We start from the raw sequence: 21,401 nt of genomic DNA on the forward strand, positions 1-21,401 counted from the left end.
ATGGAGGACAGCTAGCATCTTCAAGGAAATGACGTCAGTTTAGCGACAGTTGTTTGGTTCCTGCCGTGGCGGGAAGAACTGCAGCCGAAAACATGGACGTGATGATGAATGAAGCAGATTCTGAGCAAATTCAAACAGAAGTTCAACGGAAGAAATATGAGGCCACTGCGAAAGTGTCTAGCATTGGATATGAGCTGCCATGGTAACGTTTACAAGCTAGTTAGTTGCAGTATTTTTGTATTTATTAGAGGACTTCAATGGCTCATCATGGCTAGCTAGCATTGGTAATGGATCATTTGAGTAGATAGGTGGTGAGCCGTATCAAGCTAGCTTCTTTCGTTTTCGAGATGATCGAGCTGTGTCGAGGGAAGAGCTGTTTTTTTTTTAACATATTGTGTATATTTATTTCTTCTGAACACATCTGTTTGTTGGCAATGTAAATTCTTGCATTTTTTTTCAAAATACTTACATTTATGTTCGCTAGTTGGACAGACAAACGCCACCGAATACCAAACTGTAAACCAATCAAAACTCGTGTAATATCCACGGTATTATCTGCTGATCACGTCTGCCAATTACGTTATCCAAATCGAAGGTAGTAGACAGCTGGTGGCATCTCGAGAAACTGCTATCAGATAAGTCATTTTTATTTATTTGTAATCTTAACTATTCACACTGAACACAAACATAAACGTAGCATGTAAATTGTTGGTCCCATGTTTCATGAGCTGAAATAAAAGATCCCAGAAATGTTCCATATGTACAAAAAGCTTATTTCTCTAAAATGTTGTGCACAAATGTGTTTACATCCCTGTTATTATTTCTCCTTTGCCAAAATAATCCACCCACCTGACTGGTGTGGCATATCAAGAAGCTGATTAAACGGCATGATCATTACACAGGTGCACCTTGTGTTGGGGACAATAAAAGCCACTCTAAAATGTGCAGTTGTCACACAGCACAATGCCACAGGTGTCTCAAGTTTGAAGGAGCGTGCAATTTTTATTTTTACCTTTATTTAACCAGGTAGGCAAGTTGAGAACAAGTTCTCATTTACAATTGCGACCTGGCCAAGATAAAGCAAAGCAGTTCGACAGATACAACGACACAGAGTTACACATGGAGTAAAACAAACATACAGTCAATAATACAGTATAAACAAGTCTATATACAATGTGAGCAAATGAGGTGAGAAGGGAGGTAAAGGCAAAAAAGGCCATGGTGGCAAAGTAAATACAATATAGCAAGTAAAACACTGGAATGGTAGTTTTGCAATGGAAGAATGTGCAAAGTAGAAATAAAAATAATGGGGTGCAAAGGAGCAAAATAAATAAATAAATAAAAATTAAATACAGTTGGGAAAGAGGTAGTTGTTTGGGCTAAATTATAGGTGGGCTATGTACAGGTGCAGTAATCTATGAGCTGCTCTGACAGTTGGTGCTTAATGCTAGTGAGGGAGATAAGTGTTTCCAGTTTCAGAGATTTTTGTAGTTCGTTCCAGTCATTGGCAGCAGAGAACTGGAAGGAGAGGTGGCCAAAGAAAGAATTGGTTTTGGGGGTGACTAGAGAGATATACCTGGTGGAGCGTGTGCTACAGGTGGGAGATGCTATGGTGACCAGCGAGCTGAGATAAGGGGGGACTTTACCTAGCAGGGTCTTGTAGATGACATGGAGCCAGTGGGTTTGGCGACGAGTATGAAGCGAGGGCCAGCCAACGAGAGCGTACAGGTCGCAATGGTGGGTAGTATATGGGGCTTTGGTGATAAAACGGATTGCACTGTGATAGACTGCATCCAATTTGTTGAGTAGGGTATTGGAGGCTATTTTGTAAATGACATCGCCAAAGTCGAGGACTGGTAGGATGGTCAGTTTTACAAGGGTATGTTTGGCAGCATGAGTGACTATGCTGACTGTAGGAATGTCCACCCTAGCTGTTGCCAGAGGATTGAATGTTCATTTTTCTACCATAAGCCACCTCCAATGTCGTTTGAGAGAATTTGTCAGTATGTCCACAACTGGTCTCACAACCGCAGACCACGTGTAACCACGCCAACCCAGGACCTCCACATCTGGCTTCTTCACCTGTGGTATTGTGGTGGCAGGTAGCCTAGTGGTTAAAGCGTTGGACTAGTAACCGAAAGGTTGCAAGATCAAATCCCAGAGCTGAGAAGGTAGGAGGCAGTAACAAGGCAGTTAACCCACTGTTCCTAGGCTGTCATTGAAAATAAGAATTTGTTCTTAACTGACTTGCCTAGTTAAATAAAGGTCAAATATTTTTTTGGGTCTGAAACCAGCCACCCTGACAGCTGATGAAACTGGGTTAGCTCAACTGAAGAATTTCTGCAAAATCTGTCAGAAACCGCTTCGGGGAGCTCATCGTCCTGACTGCAGTTAGGCGACTTAACCGCCTTCTTCAGTGGGCAAATGCTCACCTTCGATGGCCGCTGACACGCTGGAGAAGTGTGCTCTTCACGGATGAATCCCAGGTTTCAACTGTACCGGGCAGAAGGCAGACAAGCGTGTACGACGACGTGTCGGCAAGCGGTTTGCTGATGTCAACGTTGTGAAGAGAGTGCCCCATGGTGGGGTTATGGTATGGGCAGGCATAAGCTACGGATAACGAACACAATTTCATTTTATTGATAGCAATTTGATTGCACAGAGATACCGTGACGAGATCCTGAGGCCCATTATCGTGCCATTCATCCATCACCTCATGTTTCATGTTAATGCACGGCCCCATGTCGCAAGGATCTGTATGCAATTCCTGGAAGCTAACAATGTCCCAGTTCTTCCATGGCCTGCATACTCACCAGACACGTCACCCATTGAGCATGGTTGGGATGCTCTGGATCGACGTGTACGACAGCATATTCCAGTTCCCGCCAATATCCAGCAACTTCGCACAGCCATGGAAGAGTGGGACAGCGTTCCACAGGCCACAATCAACAGGCTGATCAACTCTATGCAAAGGAGATGTGTTGCGCTGCATGAGGCAAATGGTGGTCACACCAGATACTAACTGGTTTTGTGATCCATGTTCCTTTTTTTTTTTTAAAGGTATCTGTGACCAACAGATCCATATCTGTATTCTCAGTCATATGAAATCCATAGATTAGGGCCTAATTTATTTCAATTGACTGATTTGCTTTTATATGAACTGTAACTCAGTAAAATCTTTGAAATTGTTGCGTTTTATATTTTTGTTCAATATAGATATATACAGTGCCTTGCGAAAGTATTCGGCCCCCTTGAACTTTGCGACCTTTTGCCACATTTCAGGCTTCAAACATAAAGATATAAAACTGTATTTTTTTGTGAAGAATCAACAACAAGTGGGACACAATCATGAAGTGGAATGACATTTATTGGATATTTCAAACTTTTTTAACAAATCAAAAACTGAAAAATTGGGCGTGCAAAATTATTCAGCCCCCTTAAGTTAATACTTTGTAGCACCACCTTTTGCTGCGATTACAGCTGTAAGTCGCTTGGGGTATGTCTCTATCAGTTTTGCACATCGAGAGACTGAAATTTTTTCCCATTCCTCCTTGCAAAACAGCTCGAGCTCAGTGAGGTTGGATGGAGAGCATTTGTGAACAGCAGTTTTCAGTTCTTTCCACAGATTCTCAATTGGATTCATGTCTGGACTTTGACTTGGCCATTCTAACACCTGGATATGTTTATTTTTGAACCATTCCATTGTAGATTTTGCTTTATGTTTTGGATCATTGTCTTGTTGGAAGACAAATCTCCGTCCCAGTCTCGGGTCTTTTGCAGACTCCATCAGGTTTTCTTCCAGAATGGTCCTGTATTTGGCTCCATCCATCTTCCCATCAATTTTAACCATCTTCCCTGTCCCTGCTGAAGAAAAGCAGGGCCAAACCATGATGCTGCCACCACCATGTTTGACAGTGGGGATGGTGTGTTCAGGGTGATGAGCTGTGTTGCTTTTACGCCAAACATAACGTTTTGCATTGTTGCCAAAAAGTTCAATTTTGGTTTCATCTGACCAGAGCACCTTCTTTCACATGTTTGGTGTGTCTCCCAGGTGGCTTGTGGCAAACTTTAAACAACACTTTTTATGGATATCTTTAAGAAATGGCTTTCTTCTTGCCACTCTTCCATAAAGGCCAGATTTGTGCAATATACGACTGATTGTTGTCCTATGGACAGAGTCTCCCACCTCGGCTGTAGATCTCTGCAGTTCATACAGAGTGATCATGGGCCTCTTGGCTGCATCTCTGATCAGTCTTCTCCTTGTATGAGCTGAAAGTTTAGAGGGACGGCCAGGTCTTGGTAGATTTGCAGTGGTCTGATACTCCTTCCATTTCAATATTATCGCTTGCACAGTGCTCCTTGGGATGTTTAAAGCTTGGGAAATCTTTTTGTATCCAAATCCGGCTTTAAACTTCTTCACAACAGTATCTCGGACCTGCCTGGTGTGTTCCTTGTTCTTCATGATGCTCTCTGCGCTTTTAACAACCTCTGACACTATCACAGTGCAGGTGCATTTATACGGAGACTTGATTACACACAGGTGGATTGTATTTATCATCATTAGTCATTTAGGTCAACATTGGATCATTCAGAGATCCTCACTGAACTTCTGGAGAGAGTTTGCTGCACTGAAAGTAAAGGGGCTGAATAATTTTGCACGCCCAATTTTTCAGTTTTTGATTTGTTAAAAAAGTTTGAAATATCCAATAAATGTCGTTCCACTTCATGATTGTGTCCCACTTGTTGTTGATTCTTCACAAAAAAATACAGTTTTATATCTTTATGTTTGAAGCCTGAAATGTGGCAAAAGGTCGCAAAGTTCAAGGGGGCCGAATACTTTCGCAAGGCACTGTAAATGTGACACCATCAATGCAAGCTGTAAAATGACTCCCAAATTAGAACACAGCAACCTTTTAGTAATGTAGCTAGCTTGCTAGTTACAACAAGCAGATGTGTTGCTAGCTAGCGGGAGCAGATAGATTTATCACTGGCTAGCATGTCATTCTGGGACAAGGAGTGTTTTAGCTTTCGGTTTATTCCAAGTAATAATTGAAGACTACAAAAACCTATAGGACAAGTATTGTAAATCTACTACAGTCACCAAGGCAGGACCCACTCATTTCATTCTGACAAATAAGAAATGCCACACTATCCTTGTCAATAGTAGGTTGATTGCAGAGCACTCTGACTCAGACTGTCAGGATGTTCATTTTCAAGCTCACAAACTACATTCCTTTGCTGTGATGATTTCTTTCATTAATTATTGTCTTACATGATGATCTATTCAGCTCTCCTGTGTCCTACTCCCAGAGATCAACCATGGGCTGATTAATTCACCTGTCAAGAGAACCATCCTACTGCAGTTTGAACTAGCCCTGCTGTCACCATTTAGACCACATGCATTTGCCTGTTTCGAATCCCTGAGCCAACTAGGTGAAGACGGTCTGTGCCTTAGTGCCACCTGTAAGTCGTTCTGGATAAGAGCATCTGCTAAATTACTCAAATGTAAATGTCTCTACATCAGTCAGCTAGATTGACTCAAATAACCAACTCACCATCAAGCTTTGATTATTTGAATCAGCTATGTAATGCCAGGGCAAAAAAAAACAAAAACAAGCACGGGGGAGTAGGACAACGTTTGTGTGACCCTGATCTAAACCACCTAAATATACTCACATTTCACTGAACATTTAGTATTTGAAACTCAAACATTTATTTCACAACTGCTTTTACAGTATATAATCCTACAGCCTCTTTATCACTCTCCATACCTTATATTCCAATGCATCCAACATTATGCATGCTCACCATGGTATTGGGCAGCTGCTATTTGAGAATTCATCTGGTTTAGAAATCAAACTGGTTCAGGTGTTTTTTTGTTGTGCATATTGTATTACAATATATGCTATATTTGTAGGCTATGCCATATGTATTGACTAATAAGCAGATGCAGCTGTCGTTTTAAAACCTCCATTCTAGTATGCATGACACGCACATCTATCTACATGCTTTTGTGTTTCTATGCAAAGTATATGATTGAATGTTTCTTTAAGCCTGCAGCTGTTTACTTGAAACGAGACATATAATCATGCCAAAACTCGATTTAAACATTTAAATTCACTGATAGAGCGTTAGCTAATGAAACACAAATTGACATTTACAGTAGCTGGCTCGTCTGTAACATTGACTAGCTTTCCTTAAATTGGCTAAATCGTCAACAGAGTTACCTCTTCATATGATCAAGACAATTCGTATTGCATGCTGCATATTTCAAGTGCAGCTGAATTTTAAAAAAAAAAATCTTATTTCAGTCTGGGAGCGAGCTAGCGTTGTCGATAGAAGCAGGCCATTGGCTGCCTTCATCACAAGGGGTATGTAGGGGAGTTCTGATGTGTTCCAAGTTTAGTAGTTCCGCAAATTTGCCTGAGCAGCCGTGTTGAAATATGAGAAAGTACAAGAATTGAAGGTGCCAACAAATGTTATAGTCATTAAAAAAATGTAATATACAAAAAATCAGCTCCTCCCTCCACAGGGATCGATTAGCTTCACGTTTCAAGTCTTAGTTCCACCACGTAAGATCCTAGCATTGTAGCTAGCTAGCTAATAGCACTAAAATTAATATTAGCTATGAAAACAGCCATTATGCCTACCTCTCAAAAAGTAACCAGTTAGCTAGCGTTAGCTATGTAATGTTACGTTCTAAGCATCTCATTGGAGCAACAGCTAGTGCTACTAGTCCAAGTAATTGGGTAAATCACTATGAATTGCTTGTTGATTAGCTTTGGTGGCAATGAAGTGAGTCCCAACAGACTCGCTTAGTTGCCATCCAAGCTAGTTGCTGATAGTTATGCTTGTTCTGAATATCTCACAGGGTTGAAAAATACAGACCATTGAAGTTGAATGAAATAGTAGGCAACGAGGAGACTGTTAGCAGATTGGAGGTAAAGTATCCTCAATATTTTAAGTTTCAATAATATTTTTTGATAAATAATAGCTAACTATATTTTTTTGTTCCCTTCTCTCTTATAGGTGTTTGCCAGAGAGGGAAATGTACCCAACATCATTATTGCAGTGAGTGACTGACCCGATTCATTCTTTCATCATAACGATTTGATATTACATACTGACATGTTGGTGCAGCAGAGTAATGTTATGCCGTCTTTCATGTGGGACCTTTTTTTTTTTAAACATAAGTATCATTATTATAGGGTCCCCCCGGTACAGGAAAGACCACTAGTATTCTGTGTTTGGCGCGAGCTCTTCTAGGCCCAGCCATGAAAGATTCTGTCCTGGAACTGAATGCTTCCAATGATAGGTGAGAGCAAGTGATGTCTGTCATGAAAAATGTCGCACTGGCATACTTAAAGGAAAGATTCACCCATTTTGAATGTTATATCGTATTTGTGCACCTCTGAGCGGCGTTCTATAGATTCCCGGGGTCATTTCATGTTTTCACGTGTATCTGAGCTATTCTCTGTTCAAGCAGGCATAAATACTGCCGGTATGCTGCATTTTTTCATCATTATACTAGCTGTATTTCTGGCTGCTTGAATAGCTTAGATGCACGTGAATCCATAAAATGACCCCGGGAATCTATAGAACATCGCTCAGAGGTCAAATCAAAGTTTATTGGTTGCATACACAGATTTGCAGATGTTTCTCAGATGCAGTGAAATGCTTGTTTCTAGTTCCAACAGTGTAGTACTAATACTGGTTCTAGTAGTGTCTTGTAAGCCCATATGGGCTTTAAATAAATCGTATTAATCAAAAATCAAATACCCAGCAAATACCCAGCAAAATCAAATACCCAGTCGGAAACGAATCCAATTAACAACACAAATAGCACTGTAACAGTAATCCAAATGCAATCTATACGTATTTACACCAAATGAATTTACACAAGATATAGTAGAAATATTATGTACAGCAGTAGATATACTGGATTCTTGACATCTGCTCTATATCAATAAATATGCAGTGTGCATAAACGCAATGTACAGTAGTAGAAATATTAGGAGCTATGTCGAGAATACCATATATAAATACACAGTACAAAACCCCATAGCAAAATGGATAGAATTGCAGGAAATTAGATTCCGATCCTGAGTGTACAAAACGTAAGGAACACCTGCTCTTTCCATGACAGACTTACCTTGTGAAAGCTATGATCCCTTATTGATGTCACTTGATAAATCCACTTCAATCAGTGTTGATGAAGGGGAGGAGACAGGTTAAATAATTATTTTTAAGCCTTAAGACAATTGAGACATGAATTGTGTGTGTGCCATTCAGAGGGTGAATGAGCAAGTCAAAATATTTCTGTGTCTTTGAATGGGGTACGGTAGTAGGTGCCAGGCGCACTGGTTTGAGTGTGTCAAGAACTGCAACACTGCTGGGTTTTTCACACTCAACAGTTAACCCTGTGTATCAAGAATGGTCCACCACCCAAAGGACATCCAGCTGTGGGAAGCATTGGGTTTAACATGGGCCAGCATCCCTGCGGAACGCTTTTGACACCTTGTAGTGTCCATGCCATGACACATTGAGGCTGTTCTGAGGGCAAAGGGGGGTGTAACTCAATATTAGGAACGTGTTCCTAATATTTTATGCACTCGGTGTATATGTATGTGAATGGTGTGTATGGACAGTATGTGAATAGAAAAGGTGTGTGCATAGCAATAGTTATATAGGATGAGCCATGACTAGAATAGTATACAAATAAAGTGGGTAGAACAGTATGTAAACATTATTAATGTGACCAGTGTTCAATGATTATGTACATAGGGCTGCAGTCTCTAACCTGCTGGCTAGTGGTGACTGTTTAACAATCTGATGGCCTGGAGTTAGAAGCTGTTTATCAACCTCTCGGTCACCTGTAGTCGCTCTACTTTCTAGTGGGGTGAACAGGCTTTGACTTGGGTGGCTGAGGTCCTTGATGATCTTCTTGGCCTGTGACACCGGGTGCTGTAGATGTCCTGGAGGGCAGGCAGTGTGCCCCTGATGATGCCTTGGGCTGACCGCACCCCCCTCTGGAGAGCCCTGCAGTTGCGGATGGTGCATTTGCCGTACCAGGCGGTGATGCATCCCGACAGGATGCTCTCAATAGTGCCCCGCTAGAGGTTCCCGAGGGTCTTAGGTGCCAAGCCGAATAGGTGCTGTTGTGCCGTCACCACACTATGTGTGAAGAGACCATTATAGGTCATTAGTGATGTGCACACTGATGAACTTTAAGCTTTTGACCCTCTCCACTGAGGCCCCGTCGATGTGGATGGGGGAACGCCCTCTCCTTTCTCCTGCAGTCCACATTCAGCTCCGTCCCTTTTGTTGTCGTTGAGGGAGAGGTTATTTTACTGGCACCACTCCACCAAGGCCCTCACCTCCCTGTAGGCTGTCTGGTCGTTGGTAATCAGGCAGGCCTACCACTGTTGTGTTGTCAGCAAACTTGATGATTGAGTTGGAGACGTGCGTGTAGCCACGCAGTCATGGGTGGTCAGGGAGTATAGGAGAGGGCTGAGCACGCGCCCCCGTGTTGAGGATCAGCTTGGTGGAAGTGTTGTTGCCTACCTTCACCACTTGGGCCCAGCCCGTCCGTTAGGAATTCCAGGACCCAGTTGCACAGGGCGGGTTTCAGTTTAGTTATGAGCTTGGAGGGCACTATGGTGTTGAAGGCTGAGCTATAGTCGATGAACAGCATTCTTACATAGAGATGCACAAATACGATAACAAATCAAAAATGGGTGAGTCTTTCCTTTAACTGCACAACCAGTGAGTCCAGGAGCTGCATTTCGGGTTAAAATCATCTTGCTTTAGAAAGTGAAGCCTAAACCACCACATTGTCATGCATCTTCCTCAGAGGCATCGATGTAGTTCGAAACAAGATCAAGATGTTTGCCCAGCAGAAAGTCACCCTCCATAAAGGGAGACACAAGATCATCATCCTGGATGAGGCTGACAGGTAAGACCCCCTGAGTGTCACGACAGCTAAGCTGATCTAGTGTAACTATAATGGCTGTGTCTGTAAAGGCTGTTCTTGTATCTCCAGCATGACAGACGGAGCCCAGCAGACCTTGAGGAGGACCATGGAGATCTACTCTAAAACCACACGCTTCGCTCTGGCGTGCACCGCCTCTGACAAGGTCATCGGTGAGGGTCCTAACCGTACGATACAATGATGCCATTGTATTGAATAGGGACCCAAGTGTAAGGTCACGTTGTCTTTTCTCTGTTCTGATGGTCCTCCGTGTTGCTCTGCCCCTTCCTCCTCAGAGCCCATCCAGTCACGTTGTCTTTTCTCTGTTCTGATGGTCCTCCGTGTTGCTCTACCCCTTCCTCCTCAGAGCCCATCCAGTCACGTTGTCTTTTCTCTGTCCGAATGGTCCTCCGTGTTGCTCTGCCCCTTCCTCCTCAGAGCCCATCCAGTCACGTTGTCTTTTCTCTGTTCTGATGGTCCTCCGTGTTGCTCTGCCCCTTCCTCCTCAGAGCCCATCCAGTCACGTTGTCTTTTCTCTGTCCGAATGGTTCCGTGTTGCTCTGCCCCTTCCTCCTCAGAGCCCATCCAGTCACGTTGTCTTTTCTCTGTTCTGATGGTCCTCCGTGTTGCTCTGCCCCTTCCTCCTCAGAGCCCATCCAGTCACGTTGTCTTTTCTCTGTTCTGATGGTCCTCAGTGTTGCTCTGCCCCTTCCTCCTCAGAGCCCATCCAGTCACGTTGTCTTTTCTCTGTTCTGATGGTCCTCCGTGTTGCTCTGCCCCTTCCTCCTCAGAGCCCATCCAGTCACGTTGTCTTTTCTCTGTTCTGATGGTCCTCCGTGTTGCTCTGCCCCTTCCTCCTCAGAGCCCATCCAGTCACATTGTCTTTTCTCTGTTCTGATGGTCCTCCGTGTTGCTCTGCCCCTTCCTCCTCAGAGCCCATCCAGTCACGTTGTCTTTTCTCTGTTCTGATGGTCCTCCGTGTTGCTCTGCCCCTTCCTCCTCAGAGCCCATCCAGTCACGTTGTCTTTTCATAACTTTCTTTCGTGGTCCAGGAGCCCAAAGGTACAATCGTACGGTAGTCATATTAACAACCCATCATAGTTGTTGTATCTTTAGAGTCCCCCTCTTTCTAAGTTTCTAGCAGAGATTTTCATCTCTATCACATATGGAACCGCTTGCATCAGGTGCACTGTTTAGAATGGTGTTTTCCTGCAAATTGCATTTTGGGAAGTGTTTAAAAAGGGATGTTTTATTGTCTGCTTCATTACTGTTGTTTTATTGTTGTTTTTTGTTCAGGTGTGCGATGAGCCACACCCATTGTTGGTGAAAAGCATGCTGGAACACTGTCAATTCCAGCATTGATGAGGCTTACAAGGTATTGCGATCCACTTTTCAATAACAATCCAAACAGAATGTGTATAATATTCTTCTCGATGAATAACCCTTATTTCTCTAGCCGTTAAGTATGGTTCTTAATTAAAGTGATCAATAACTGCTCAGTTTATAATATATAGTAGGACCATATAGCTGATTAATATTCATGTGTTCCTCTCCCTTAGATTATTGAGCAGCTGTGGGCCCTGGGTTACTCCCCTGAGGACATAATCGGCAACATCTTCAGAGTGTGTAAGACTTTCCAGATGTCCGAGTATCTCAAGTTGGAATTCATCAAGGTAAGAGACATGGTAAAACATTTGCAGTTGTACAGTGAGCTCAAAAAAAATGCTAATCTCCCCTGTTTTAGTAATGGTGAGAGGTTAGCATGTCTTGGGGGTATGAAATTTGTGCGTCTTTCTCACTCAGCATTCACAATTTAGGATTATCCGTAATCGTGGTAGCATCCACATTAGTGTAGAAGTGTTTAGAAACATTCTGTTCTTATTTACAATAGAAATAATCAATCACAACCAAACCAAACTGCAAATGCATCCAATAAATTTGGAGAGTCACTAGTTTGATGTAGTCATTGCGTGCTAGGAATATGGGACCAAATGCATAACTTTTTACTACTAGTGAATTTGTCCCCTAAAATGGAGGGGACTATGGACAAAAAGTGCTGTAATTTCTAAACGGTTCACCCAATATGGATGAAAATGCCCTACAATTAAAGCTGACAGGCTCCACTTTAACCTCGTATCATTTCAAATCCAAAGTGATGGAGTATAGAGCCAAAACCAACTAAACGTGTCACTGTCCCAATACTTTTGTTGCTCACTGTACATTATGTACATCTCTGGTTGTTTTCCTCATCTTGGTTGGGTGAAACAAAATAGCAGAAAAGTGCCAAACTTGGCAAAGGAAAGTAAGCCACACCATAGTATTAATCAACTTCGCCTCAGCATCGCTCTCCTTGTTTACTTGGTATTGTCCCTTTTCTCAGGAGATAGGATACACCCACATGAAGGTGGCGGAGGGCGTGAACTCCCTACTGCAGATGGCAGGCCTCCTGGGTCGACTGTGCAGCAAGACGGCCGCCCCTGATCTCAGCTAACACCGCACCCACCCATCATCTCAGCACTGTCTCTCCCCACCTGTCTCTTTCTCTCCTGGGTTGTGTTCATTACGAAAACAAAACATTTTGCAACAGAAAACATAAGAGTTACATATTGAGCATGTCCAGGTTGTCCTTCCCTGTTTCAGTGCAGTTTCTTGCCTTTCGTTCCTAATGAACACAACCCTATTCCACCAATCTGCGTGACACCCTTAAATGACTGACTCAGAGTCCTGGGGAGTTGTTTGATGTTGTAACATTTCTGGGTTAAATAGATTTTGTATTTTATACAAGCATGTTAATACTATTGAAAGTCACTTCTGTAATAAGTCAATGTTTTTTATGACTTGACAGAACACATTGGTCTATAAAGAAGTTGTACATTTAAAGGTTTTGTAGTAAGGATTTATTTATTAATACACATTGACAATCTTTTTTCTTTTACATTTGGAGCTGACTCGTATTCATTTTGTACCACTAGATGGTGACAGTTACACAGTAACACTCAAACAATCCAAAATACTGTACATCAGGGATGGGCAACATTGATGGGGGTGGGGGCCACAAATCAGAACTCCTCATGGGGGGCCACAGTGGCTCGCGGGTCTGCATACCCACATCCATACATGCAGTCCAAACAGGGGGGAAAGTAGCAGCAGTTAAGTGGATTTTCTGTAATTCTACACATTGTACCATAGGGTAGAGACAAACAGCAGTTAATATGATCTCTGATGATCAATTGTGGCCCCATAATTTGAACATGATTACAAGTTTAGATAGCTGGCCGCTAGTCTAATTTACCAATCTAAAATAATTTTGCTGGCATGGGCTAATTGAGTGGCTGACATAACCGCTGATGCACAACTGCACATTTCAAAAGTGCACCTTGTGTATTCTACTATTCTCTCAACAATAAACTGAGACCCTGACTGAGTTTTGGAAATTGATCCATGGGCTGCCAGTTGCCCATCCCTGCTGCACATGGTTCCTCACATTTTGACTCAAGGTAATTCCTGATGAAGTAATACAACTTTGGGCATTAACCCGAAAATGGCATTGCTCTGGTATAGCACATTGACATATGTATCATTATAACTTAATATTTATTCAAGCAGCTCAACAAAGAGAGAAAAGTCCATTCCCATAGATATCCACTCAGAGCATGTAGATTCCATATCAGTCAGTGTCGTTCACGTAATCTGGTTCATCTGTGACGAAATTAGAAGTCTCAAGTCTTAGTCCATTACATTGTAGTAATTTATCCATAGCGACTTAAAATTAGTGCATTCATCCTACGTTCATAGCAGAAGTGTTGTCTTCGTTATAATGCACTATGGTGACTTACCATCCTCTAATGGTTCTAACCCCATCTTCACTTGCTCCAGGAATTCAGAGTTCTCGTAATCTGAGCCATCTGTTGTGAGGTGGTGGGAAATTATCTTAGTTCAACATAAAACATAAGAAATCTACTCCAAATAGATAATGAACTTTGCTAAAAGAAACAACATGATCTTCATAAATATGGCTAATTTCAAAGGAGGGATAGGCCTACATTTAGTCATTCTAAAGTACATACCAGAGCCCTGGCTGATTGTATCAATAGATGGAAAAACATTCTCATATTGATCACCATCTAGAAAGTAGAAATATGTTTATCAAATGATACTTAACATTTCTGACATTCAAATAAGGCAAGTGACAATCCGAACACATACGAATAAATGATCACACTTGTCTTGAGAGGATGTTAGATTGTGTTACTGTATGTAGACAGCCATGTGCTGTGTCGCATGTACTTTTTGATGGTTGTGGTTTGAGCTGAAGCTTGACATTACTTTCAACAGCAGCAGATGACATTATCTGAGAAGATTTCACCCTACAGTAACGGGCTCTACAAAATGCATCAATGGTGGGGCCTCCCATCTTTTCTTTATGTTTTGGATTAATAAAAAGGCCCAGTAAGTGGGTGAGAGGGACAGGGGTTGTTTATCTGTTCGTTTTGAGTTTCTTTTATTTTATTCCATCTGATAAAACCATAGAAATACTGTATTCACGTCACTTGATAAATCATACTTACCCGTTTCTGATTCTGCTTTAGCACTCTCATTAACATTCTGGTACACTAACACTGGGATTGGATCTCTGTAAAAACAATAAGCAAATGTATTATTTTCACAAACTAAAATTCAGATTAATTGTAAGTAGACTATACAGTATATTACGTTTTAAATGGCAACCAAGCATTGATAGATACTTACACATATGTTGGTTCAACCTTTCTCATCTGAGCTAATATAACACAATTGAAAAGTCTTAGTTAGTGCTGAGGGATTTGGTGCAGGATAAAACTGTAGTGAATTAGTGATACTGTTTCCACATTGAAAGGTCTGTGTTTCCAAAATGGAAACGTTTGGCATTCATGTAGACCTAATACAATTACTAACAGTTAATATTTACCTGTTGCAACATTTTGATACTTTGCTTGCTCCTCATTCACAACTGTAAAGATACACACATACAACACCTTCAGGTAACTAACAAAATAATGGAAACATGAGTAAATGAGGGATACAAAGTATATTGAAAGCAGGTGCTTCCAAAGTTAATTAAGCAATTAACATCCCATCATGCTTAGGGTGGATAAAAATGCTGGGCAGGCCATTATTTTAGCTATCATGGCTATGCCCCCATAGGATGACAATGCCCCCATCCACAGGGCATGAGTGGTCACTGAATGGTTTGATGAGCAATGCATGAAAACGATGTAAACCATATGCCATGGCCGTCTCAGTCACCAGATCTCAACCCAATCAAACACTTATGGGAGATTCTGGAGTGGCGCCTGAGACAGCGTTTTCCACCACCATCAATAATTAAATAAAACCTACCTTGTGGTGTTTGTTCCCTGTAAAATAAATTACATTTAAAAATGTTATTGTGAGTGTTGCATATCTGCTGTCTGTTATTAGCATATCTAGAGACAAAGATAAAGTGCTGAGGGGCCACCTAAGGTAAATACAGACCATAGCCAATATGTGCATAGGCGTCAATTCAACGTCTATTCCACGTTGGTTCAACGTAATTTTGTTGTAATTAGTGGAAACAACGTCGATTCAACCAGTGTGTGCCCAGTGGGTCTGTGGTCATTACATCACACATGACAACCAACAGGTGTGAGCTGGAAGCTAAAAACTAAACTCCAATGTTCTTTTAGATTTTCTCCAACTGTAGAAACTCTTGTTCGTGTGTGTAAAATATTTTAAAAAGTATATATTTTGTTACCCATCCCGTTTTAAGGAACTTAAAAAAATGTAATTTCAGCTGTCATGTTGGAACAAGACAAGAGCATGACGGGCATAATACCTAAATGTATGAGTAGTTTACTTACGCTGGTGTTGGAGGCAGCTCTCTTATAATCTGGTTGGGTCGTGTGACTAAAAAAAAACAAGAGATTCAAGCAGGATTCAGGAGTGAGAACATATAATTTACTGTTGATCAGCACACGATAGCCATAACAACCATCACCATATTAAATAGATGCATTCAGTCATTCACTATGAGAAGGGAATTCACAATAATGAAGCCACTTGTGAAATCCTTTTAGATATTTTTTTATTCTGTATTAATTTAAGTAGAATAAGGCTTGTTCTGTCCGGGAATCTGCCCCAAACGGTATAATGAATCACAATGTCATTTTACCTGTTTTAGATCGCATTACTGCAAATCTGCTTCCTTCGCGTTGGCTGAGTTGGGCAGAGTTACGTGATGAAACATTATGTTGTCATATAGGAGCCAATAGTGAGGTTAAATTGTTTTACAACATGAGTGTAAAAAAATTATGTTAAGATAGAAACGGCTATTTTATGAACTATAGAACATTTCAGTTGTACATTAGGAATTACATAGGGTATTATGCTATTTATCTATAATAATCTTCACTATATCGATTAGATCTTGCTTGGTCTTACAGTGCATCAGTTATTTAATATCTATGTTAATGTTATACTTACAATATTTGAGGGTCATAAATTTGATTCTCTTCATGTATTATTTCTACAGACAAGGAAAAGAGGAACACTTTAATTGAATGGCACACACTACGGATTGATTTGGAAAATTATTTCACAAGTCAAAGTAAAAAACGAAGTATTTTAATTTAGCTTTAGTGCTACGTGACAAATATATTTTTACTTTAAGATTTCATGATATTGGAATAGATTTACAGGTTGATTAGTGGGACATGTAGCCTAGTAAATACGTAATAAATGTCATAATTTGTAATGCAGTGCCACTCACTGGTTTTCCTCCTGCACCACAGACAGAAAGCAGAGAAGACACTGAGAGATGCCGCAGACACAATGGCCAAGACAGCTCCTTGTAGGCTGAAGATGGCTATCATGCCTATGGGAAAATTAAACAACAATGCATTTGCCTTTGGAATGATCTAATTTTATCCTCCATAGTTTTCTTCTGTATAATTAATTCACCAAGAATAGTTGCTTACTGCTGTTTTTCACTTTTACTAAAAATAACTTCTCTCTTTGACAGGTATTGGCCAAACTTGTTCCGTATTCAGCTGTAACAGTACAAATCTCCTGCTCACCCAATGTTGTCATGAAAAGACCAAGTTCATCAGATACTGACCAAGGGTGTAATGATTACTTACATATCATCTCTATAGGCACCAAAACTAAGTGGAAAGAAAGACTAAACTGTTGGAAATAAACCCCTCACTTGGTAGAAATTGGTCATGTGTTCCTGTAAACAACCTGAGCCCTCAGCTACCCACAGGATGTGTGTGGTCATCACAGCGCTATAGCCAACACCATTGTGTAATGCCTTGATCCCACTCAGTGAGGAGTGACATGTTCTTATGCTATTAACTTGAAACGTCCAAAGAAAAATGATGTTGGTATTGTATTGAATACCCCTGTTGGTTCAGGGATACAGTATCTGCATCAGAAGATAAGAACACTTTCGCTTTAATAAAACAAAGTTTGGTTAGGGAAAATGATAACCGATTTTGTGATTAAAGGTAGATAAAAGCCAAATGCATAGAGATAGGGTAGAGGTATAACATGTGGTATTGATCAAACTTAACAATACACTTAGGAATACATTTTGTATGTTTATTTACCTTGAACAAAATAGTGACTATGATCTACATCACTAATACTAATAAAGACTAATAAAGTATTAATGAATGGTCTATAATTGATATACCAAATAGAAGAGATTTGAAATATGTATGAGTATACAGTTCAACAGCATTAGTTACATTGTTTTAATTGTAAAAAAACAGAATATCAAACTCAAACCTTAGCATCATTTTTTACACACTCAGCTGAACTTCATCATACCAAATAAACTGTCGGACTGAACAAGGGGACTCCATGTTTGCTGGTTGATCTTTTTGACATTTCAAAGCAGACTCCTGAAGTGGTACATTATTGAAAGCCAATATAATTCCAATTATGTCTTCACCTTGGTATGGGGATGACAATAACACAACATGATGCGTCTCTGAAATTGAACCTCTTCAAATAGTCTATCTATCCCCAACCAAGCTGCTCCTACACTCTTGAACATGAGACAATAGAAATACATGTATTGTGTTGTTCTCACCTTTAGTAAAGCCTCTTCAGGCCACCACCATCTCACTGACAGCTCCACTTACAGACAGGTTACTGTAACAGAGCTGTGAAGGGGGAGAGCAGAAAGAGCTTCCTGTTTCTAACTGAACTCCTTACCACATCCGCCTCGATCCGCGGGCCGGACGGAGAGTCTAGTGGACCACCTCTAAAAGGTTCCCTACATCACTGTGGTTTAACAAGGGTGCATGAAATGACACCTTTCAGTGGCTGCTTTAGGGACAGTTCCCATGCACATAGAACATGGTTTTTAAATGGACTTTGTAATTTGCTTTGTTGTAATTGTAAACATATTTCAGTGTTCTTCAATACGGATCCTATGGGGTCCTCACATTGCAGGTGCTCTTGTGTGGCCTTCCGGGACCAGGGACGAAAAACACTATACAATGCCATACAGCATGAGAAACCCCTGTTGCTGTAGCGTATGAAGAAGTCTTTGGAGAAAACATCATTTTATAAAGAGAAATGTTTCCAAATGGATGCCGTTATAATGTGATTAGGTTATTATTACACAGGTGTAAGCCAGCTGGCATAGGCTATACCTACTCCAATAAGTTCGGGAAATTCTGCCCTGGCTCTTTCTTAATTAAAAGGCAATTCTGCCACTTTTTAACCTTTTTAACCCCATAACCTCATTATTGTCTCCAGTACCAAACCAGTGTTTACATATGTGAAAACAGCCCATTTCTGTGATCTGTGTTTTAAAAAGATAAGAAGAAAATTCCTAAAACGGCTTCTCTGTGACATCACAGGGTAAGACTAAAAGTCGAGGCCTCCCGAGTGGTGCAGTGGTCTAAGGCACTGCATTGCAGTGCTACCTGGGCCACTAGAGATCCTGATTCGAGTCCAGGCTCTGTCGCAGCCGGCTGCAACCAGGAGACCCATGGGAGCGGCGCACAATTGGCCCAGCGTCGTCCAGATAAGGGGAGGGTTTGACCAGCAGGGATGTCCTTGTCCCATCACACTCTAGCGACTCCTGTGGTGGGCTGGGTGCATGCACACTGACATGGTTGCCAAGAGTACAGTGTTTCCACAATTTCTGTATGGACCTCGCTTTTGTGCTCCCCACTTTATTTTTTAAAAATGTAACCTTTATTTAACTAGACGAGTCAGTTAAGAACAAATTAGTATTTACAATGACGGCCTACCAAAGGCAAAAGGCCTCCTGCAGGGTTGGGGGCTTGGATTAAAAATATAAATAAATCAAATAAAAATATAGGACAAAACACACATCACGAAAAGAGAGACAACACAACACTAAATAGAGACCTAAGACAACATAGCATGGTAGCAATACAACATGACAACACATGGCAGCAACACAACATGGCAGCAACACAACATGGTAGCATTACAAAACTGGGTACAAACATTATTGGGCACAGACAACAGCACAAATGGCAAGAAGGTAGAGACAACAATACATCACGCAAAGCAGCCACAACTGTCAGTAAGTGTCGATGATGATGATTGAGTCTTTGAATAAAGAGATTGAGATAAAACTGTCCAGTTTGAGTGTTTGTTGTAGGGCATTCCAGTTGCGAGCTGCGGCGAACTGAAAAGACGAGCAACCCAGGGATGTGTGTGCTATGGGGATCTTTAACAGAATGTGACTAGCAGAACCACTACTCCAGAGTCCAATGGTGGCGAGCTTTACACCACTCCAGCCGACATTTGGCATTGCACATGGTGATCTTAGGCTTGTGAGCGGCTGCTTGGCCATGGAAACTAATTTCATGAAGCTCCCAACGCTGACGTTGCTTCCAGAAGCAGTTTGGAACTTGGTAGTAAATGTTGCAACTGAGGACAGATGATTTCTATGCGCTTTGTGCTTCAGCACTTGTCTGTCGTTATCTGAGCTTGTGTGGCCTAGCACTTTGCAGCTGAGCCTTTGTTGCTCCTAGACTTTACCACTTCACAATAGCAGCACTTACAGTTGACCGGGGCAGCTCTAACAGGGAAGATATTTGATGAACTGACTTGTTGGAAAGGTGGCATCCTATGACAGTGCCACGTTGAAAGTCACTGAGCTCTTCAGTAAGGCCATTCTTCTTCCAATATTTGTCTATGGATATTGCATGGCTGTGTGCTCAAATTGTATACACCTGTCAGTAACGGATGTGGCTGAGATAGCCAAATCCACTAATTTGAAGGGGTGTCCACATACCTTTGTATATATAGTGTACCTTAATACAAAATGACTCAAGTAAAAGTGAAAGTCACCCAGTAAAATACTACTTGAGTAAACCATTACTCGCAAAACACCAGTCTCAACATTAACAGTGAAGAGGCGACTCTGGGATGCTGGCCTTCTAGGCAGAGTTCCTCTGTCCAGTGTCTGTGTTATTTTGCCCATCTTAACCTTTTATTTTTATTGGCCTGTCTGAGATATGGCTTTTTCTTTGCAACTATGCCTATAAGGCCAGCATCCCGGAGTTGCTTCTTCGCTCTTGACATTGAGACTGGCGTTTTGTGGGTACTATTTAATGAAGCTTCCAGTTGAGGACTTGTGGAGGCATCTGTTTCTCAAACTAGACACTAATGTACTTGTCCCCTTGCTCAGTTGTGCACTTGGGCCTCCCACTCCTCTTTCTATTCTGGTTAGAGCCAGTTTGCACCATTCTGTGAAGGGAGTTGTACACAGTGCTGTACGAGAACATCAGTTTCTAGGCAATTTCTCGCATGGAATAGCCAAGAATAGAACAATAGAATAGACTGACGAGTTTCAGAAAAAAGGTCTTTGTTTTTGGCCATTTTGAGCCTGTAATCGAACCCACAAATGCTGATGTTCCAGATACTCAACTAGTCTAAAGAAGGCCAGTTTTCTGTTTTCTTTAAGCAGAACAACAGTTTTCAGCTGCGCTAACATAATAGCAAAAGGGTTTTCTTATGATCAATTAGCCTTTTAAAATGATAAACTTGGATTAGCTAACACAACGTGCCATTGGAACACGAGTGATGGTTGCTGATAATGGGCCTCTGTACGCCTATGTCGATATACCATTAAAAATCTGCCGTTTCCATCTACAATAGTCATAAACAACATTAACAATGTCTATACTGTATTTCTGATCAATTTGATGTTATTTTTAATGGACAATTTTTGTTGGCTTTTCTTTCAAAAACAAGGACATTTCTAAGTGACCCCAAACTTTTGAACGGTAGTGTATGTGAGAGTGGATTCTCGGCCCTCACTAGCATGAAAACTAAATACAGGCACAGACTGTGTGTGGAAAATGATTCAAGAGTGTGACTCTCTCCAATACAACCCCACATTGTTATGTGCGTC

At 41.3% G+C, this 21,401-nt stretch overlaps 1 protein-coding gene and 1 pseudogene across 3 annotated transcripts; one reads left to right on the top strand and one right to left on the bottom strand.

Annotated features, from left to right (window-relative positions):
* The first annotated feature begins 43 nt into the window (after nucleotides 1-43).
* LOC112259134 lies at nucleotides 44-12,913 on the top strand (annotated as a pseudogene).
* si:dkey-183i3.6 (LAT2 domain-containing protein) lies at nucleotides 12,862-18,182 on the bottom strand. 3 transcript variants are annotated; one of them, XM_024431947.2, is made up of 12 exons: nucleotides 18,087-18,182; nucleotides 16,758-16,862; nucleotides 16,472-16,514; nucleotides 16,161-16,204; nucleotides 15,850-15,895; nucleotides 15,350-15,366; nucleotides 14,919-14,960; nucleotides 14,720-14,750; nucleotides 14,539-14,603; nucleotides 14,038-14,094; nucleotides 13,807-13,875; nucleotides 12,862-13,669 (listed from the first exon to the last, which is right to left on the bottom strand). In XM_024431947.2, the coding sequence occupies exons 2-12, from the start codon at nucleotides 16,858-16,860 to the stop codon at nucleotides 13,638-13,640; spliced, it is 549 nt and encodes a 182-aa protein (XP_024287715.1). In that variant the 5' UTR covers nucleotides 16,861-16,862; nucleotides 18,087-18,182; the 3' UTR covers nucleotides 12,862-13,637. The 3 variants fall into 3 exon arrangements, with proteins under 3 accessions (XP_024287715.1, XP_024287714.1, XP_042182845.1); XM_024431946.2 differs by lacking the exon at nucleotides 18,087-18,182 and adding an exon at nucleotides 17,128-17,228; XM_042326911.1 differs by lacking the exon at nucleotides 18,087-18,182 and adding an exon at nucleotides 16,966-17,100.
* Nucleotides 18,183-21,401: the final 3,219 nt, after the last annotated feature.

The sequence above is a fragment of the Oncorhynchus tshawytscha genome, linkage group LG09, assembly GCF_018296145.1.
Source record: "Oncorhynchus tshawytscha isolate Ot180627B linkage group LG09, Otsh_v2.0, whole genome shotgun sequence".
In the NCBI taxonomy this organism is placed as follows: domain Eukaryota; kingdom Metazoa; phylum Chordata; class Actinopteri; order Salmoniformes; family Salmonidae; genus Oncorhynchus; species Oncorhynchus tshawytscha.

What these genes read in the sequence shown, in the direction of transcription:
- si:dkey-183i3.6 (XM_042326911.1), bottom strand. Translation starts at nt 17,077, where the DNA reads ATGACAACATTGGGTGAGCAGGAGATTTGTACTGTTACAGCTGAATAC. An exon ending in ATTTATGACCCTCAAATATT is followed by an intron (nt 16,205 to 16,471) that starts GTAAGTATAACA and finishes TGCCCAACTCAG; the next exon opens with CCAACGCGAAGGAAGCAGAT. An exon ending in AGTAATGCGATCTAAAACAG is followed by an intron (nt 15,896 to 16,160) that starts GTAAAATGACAT and finishes GTTTTTTTTTAG; the next exon opens with TCACACGACCCAACCAGATT.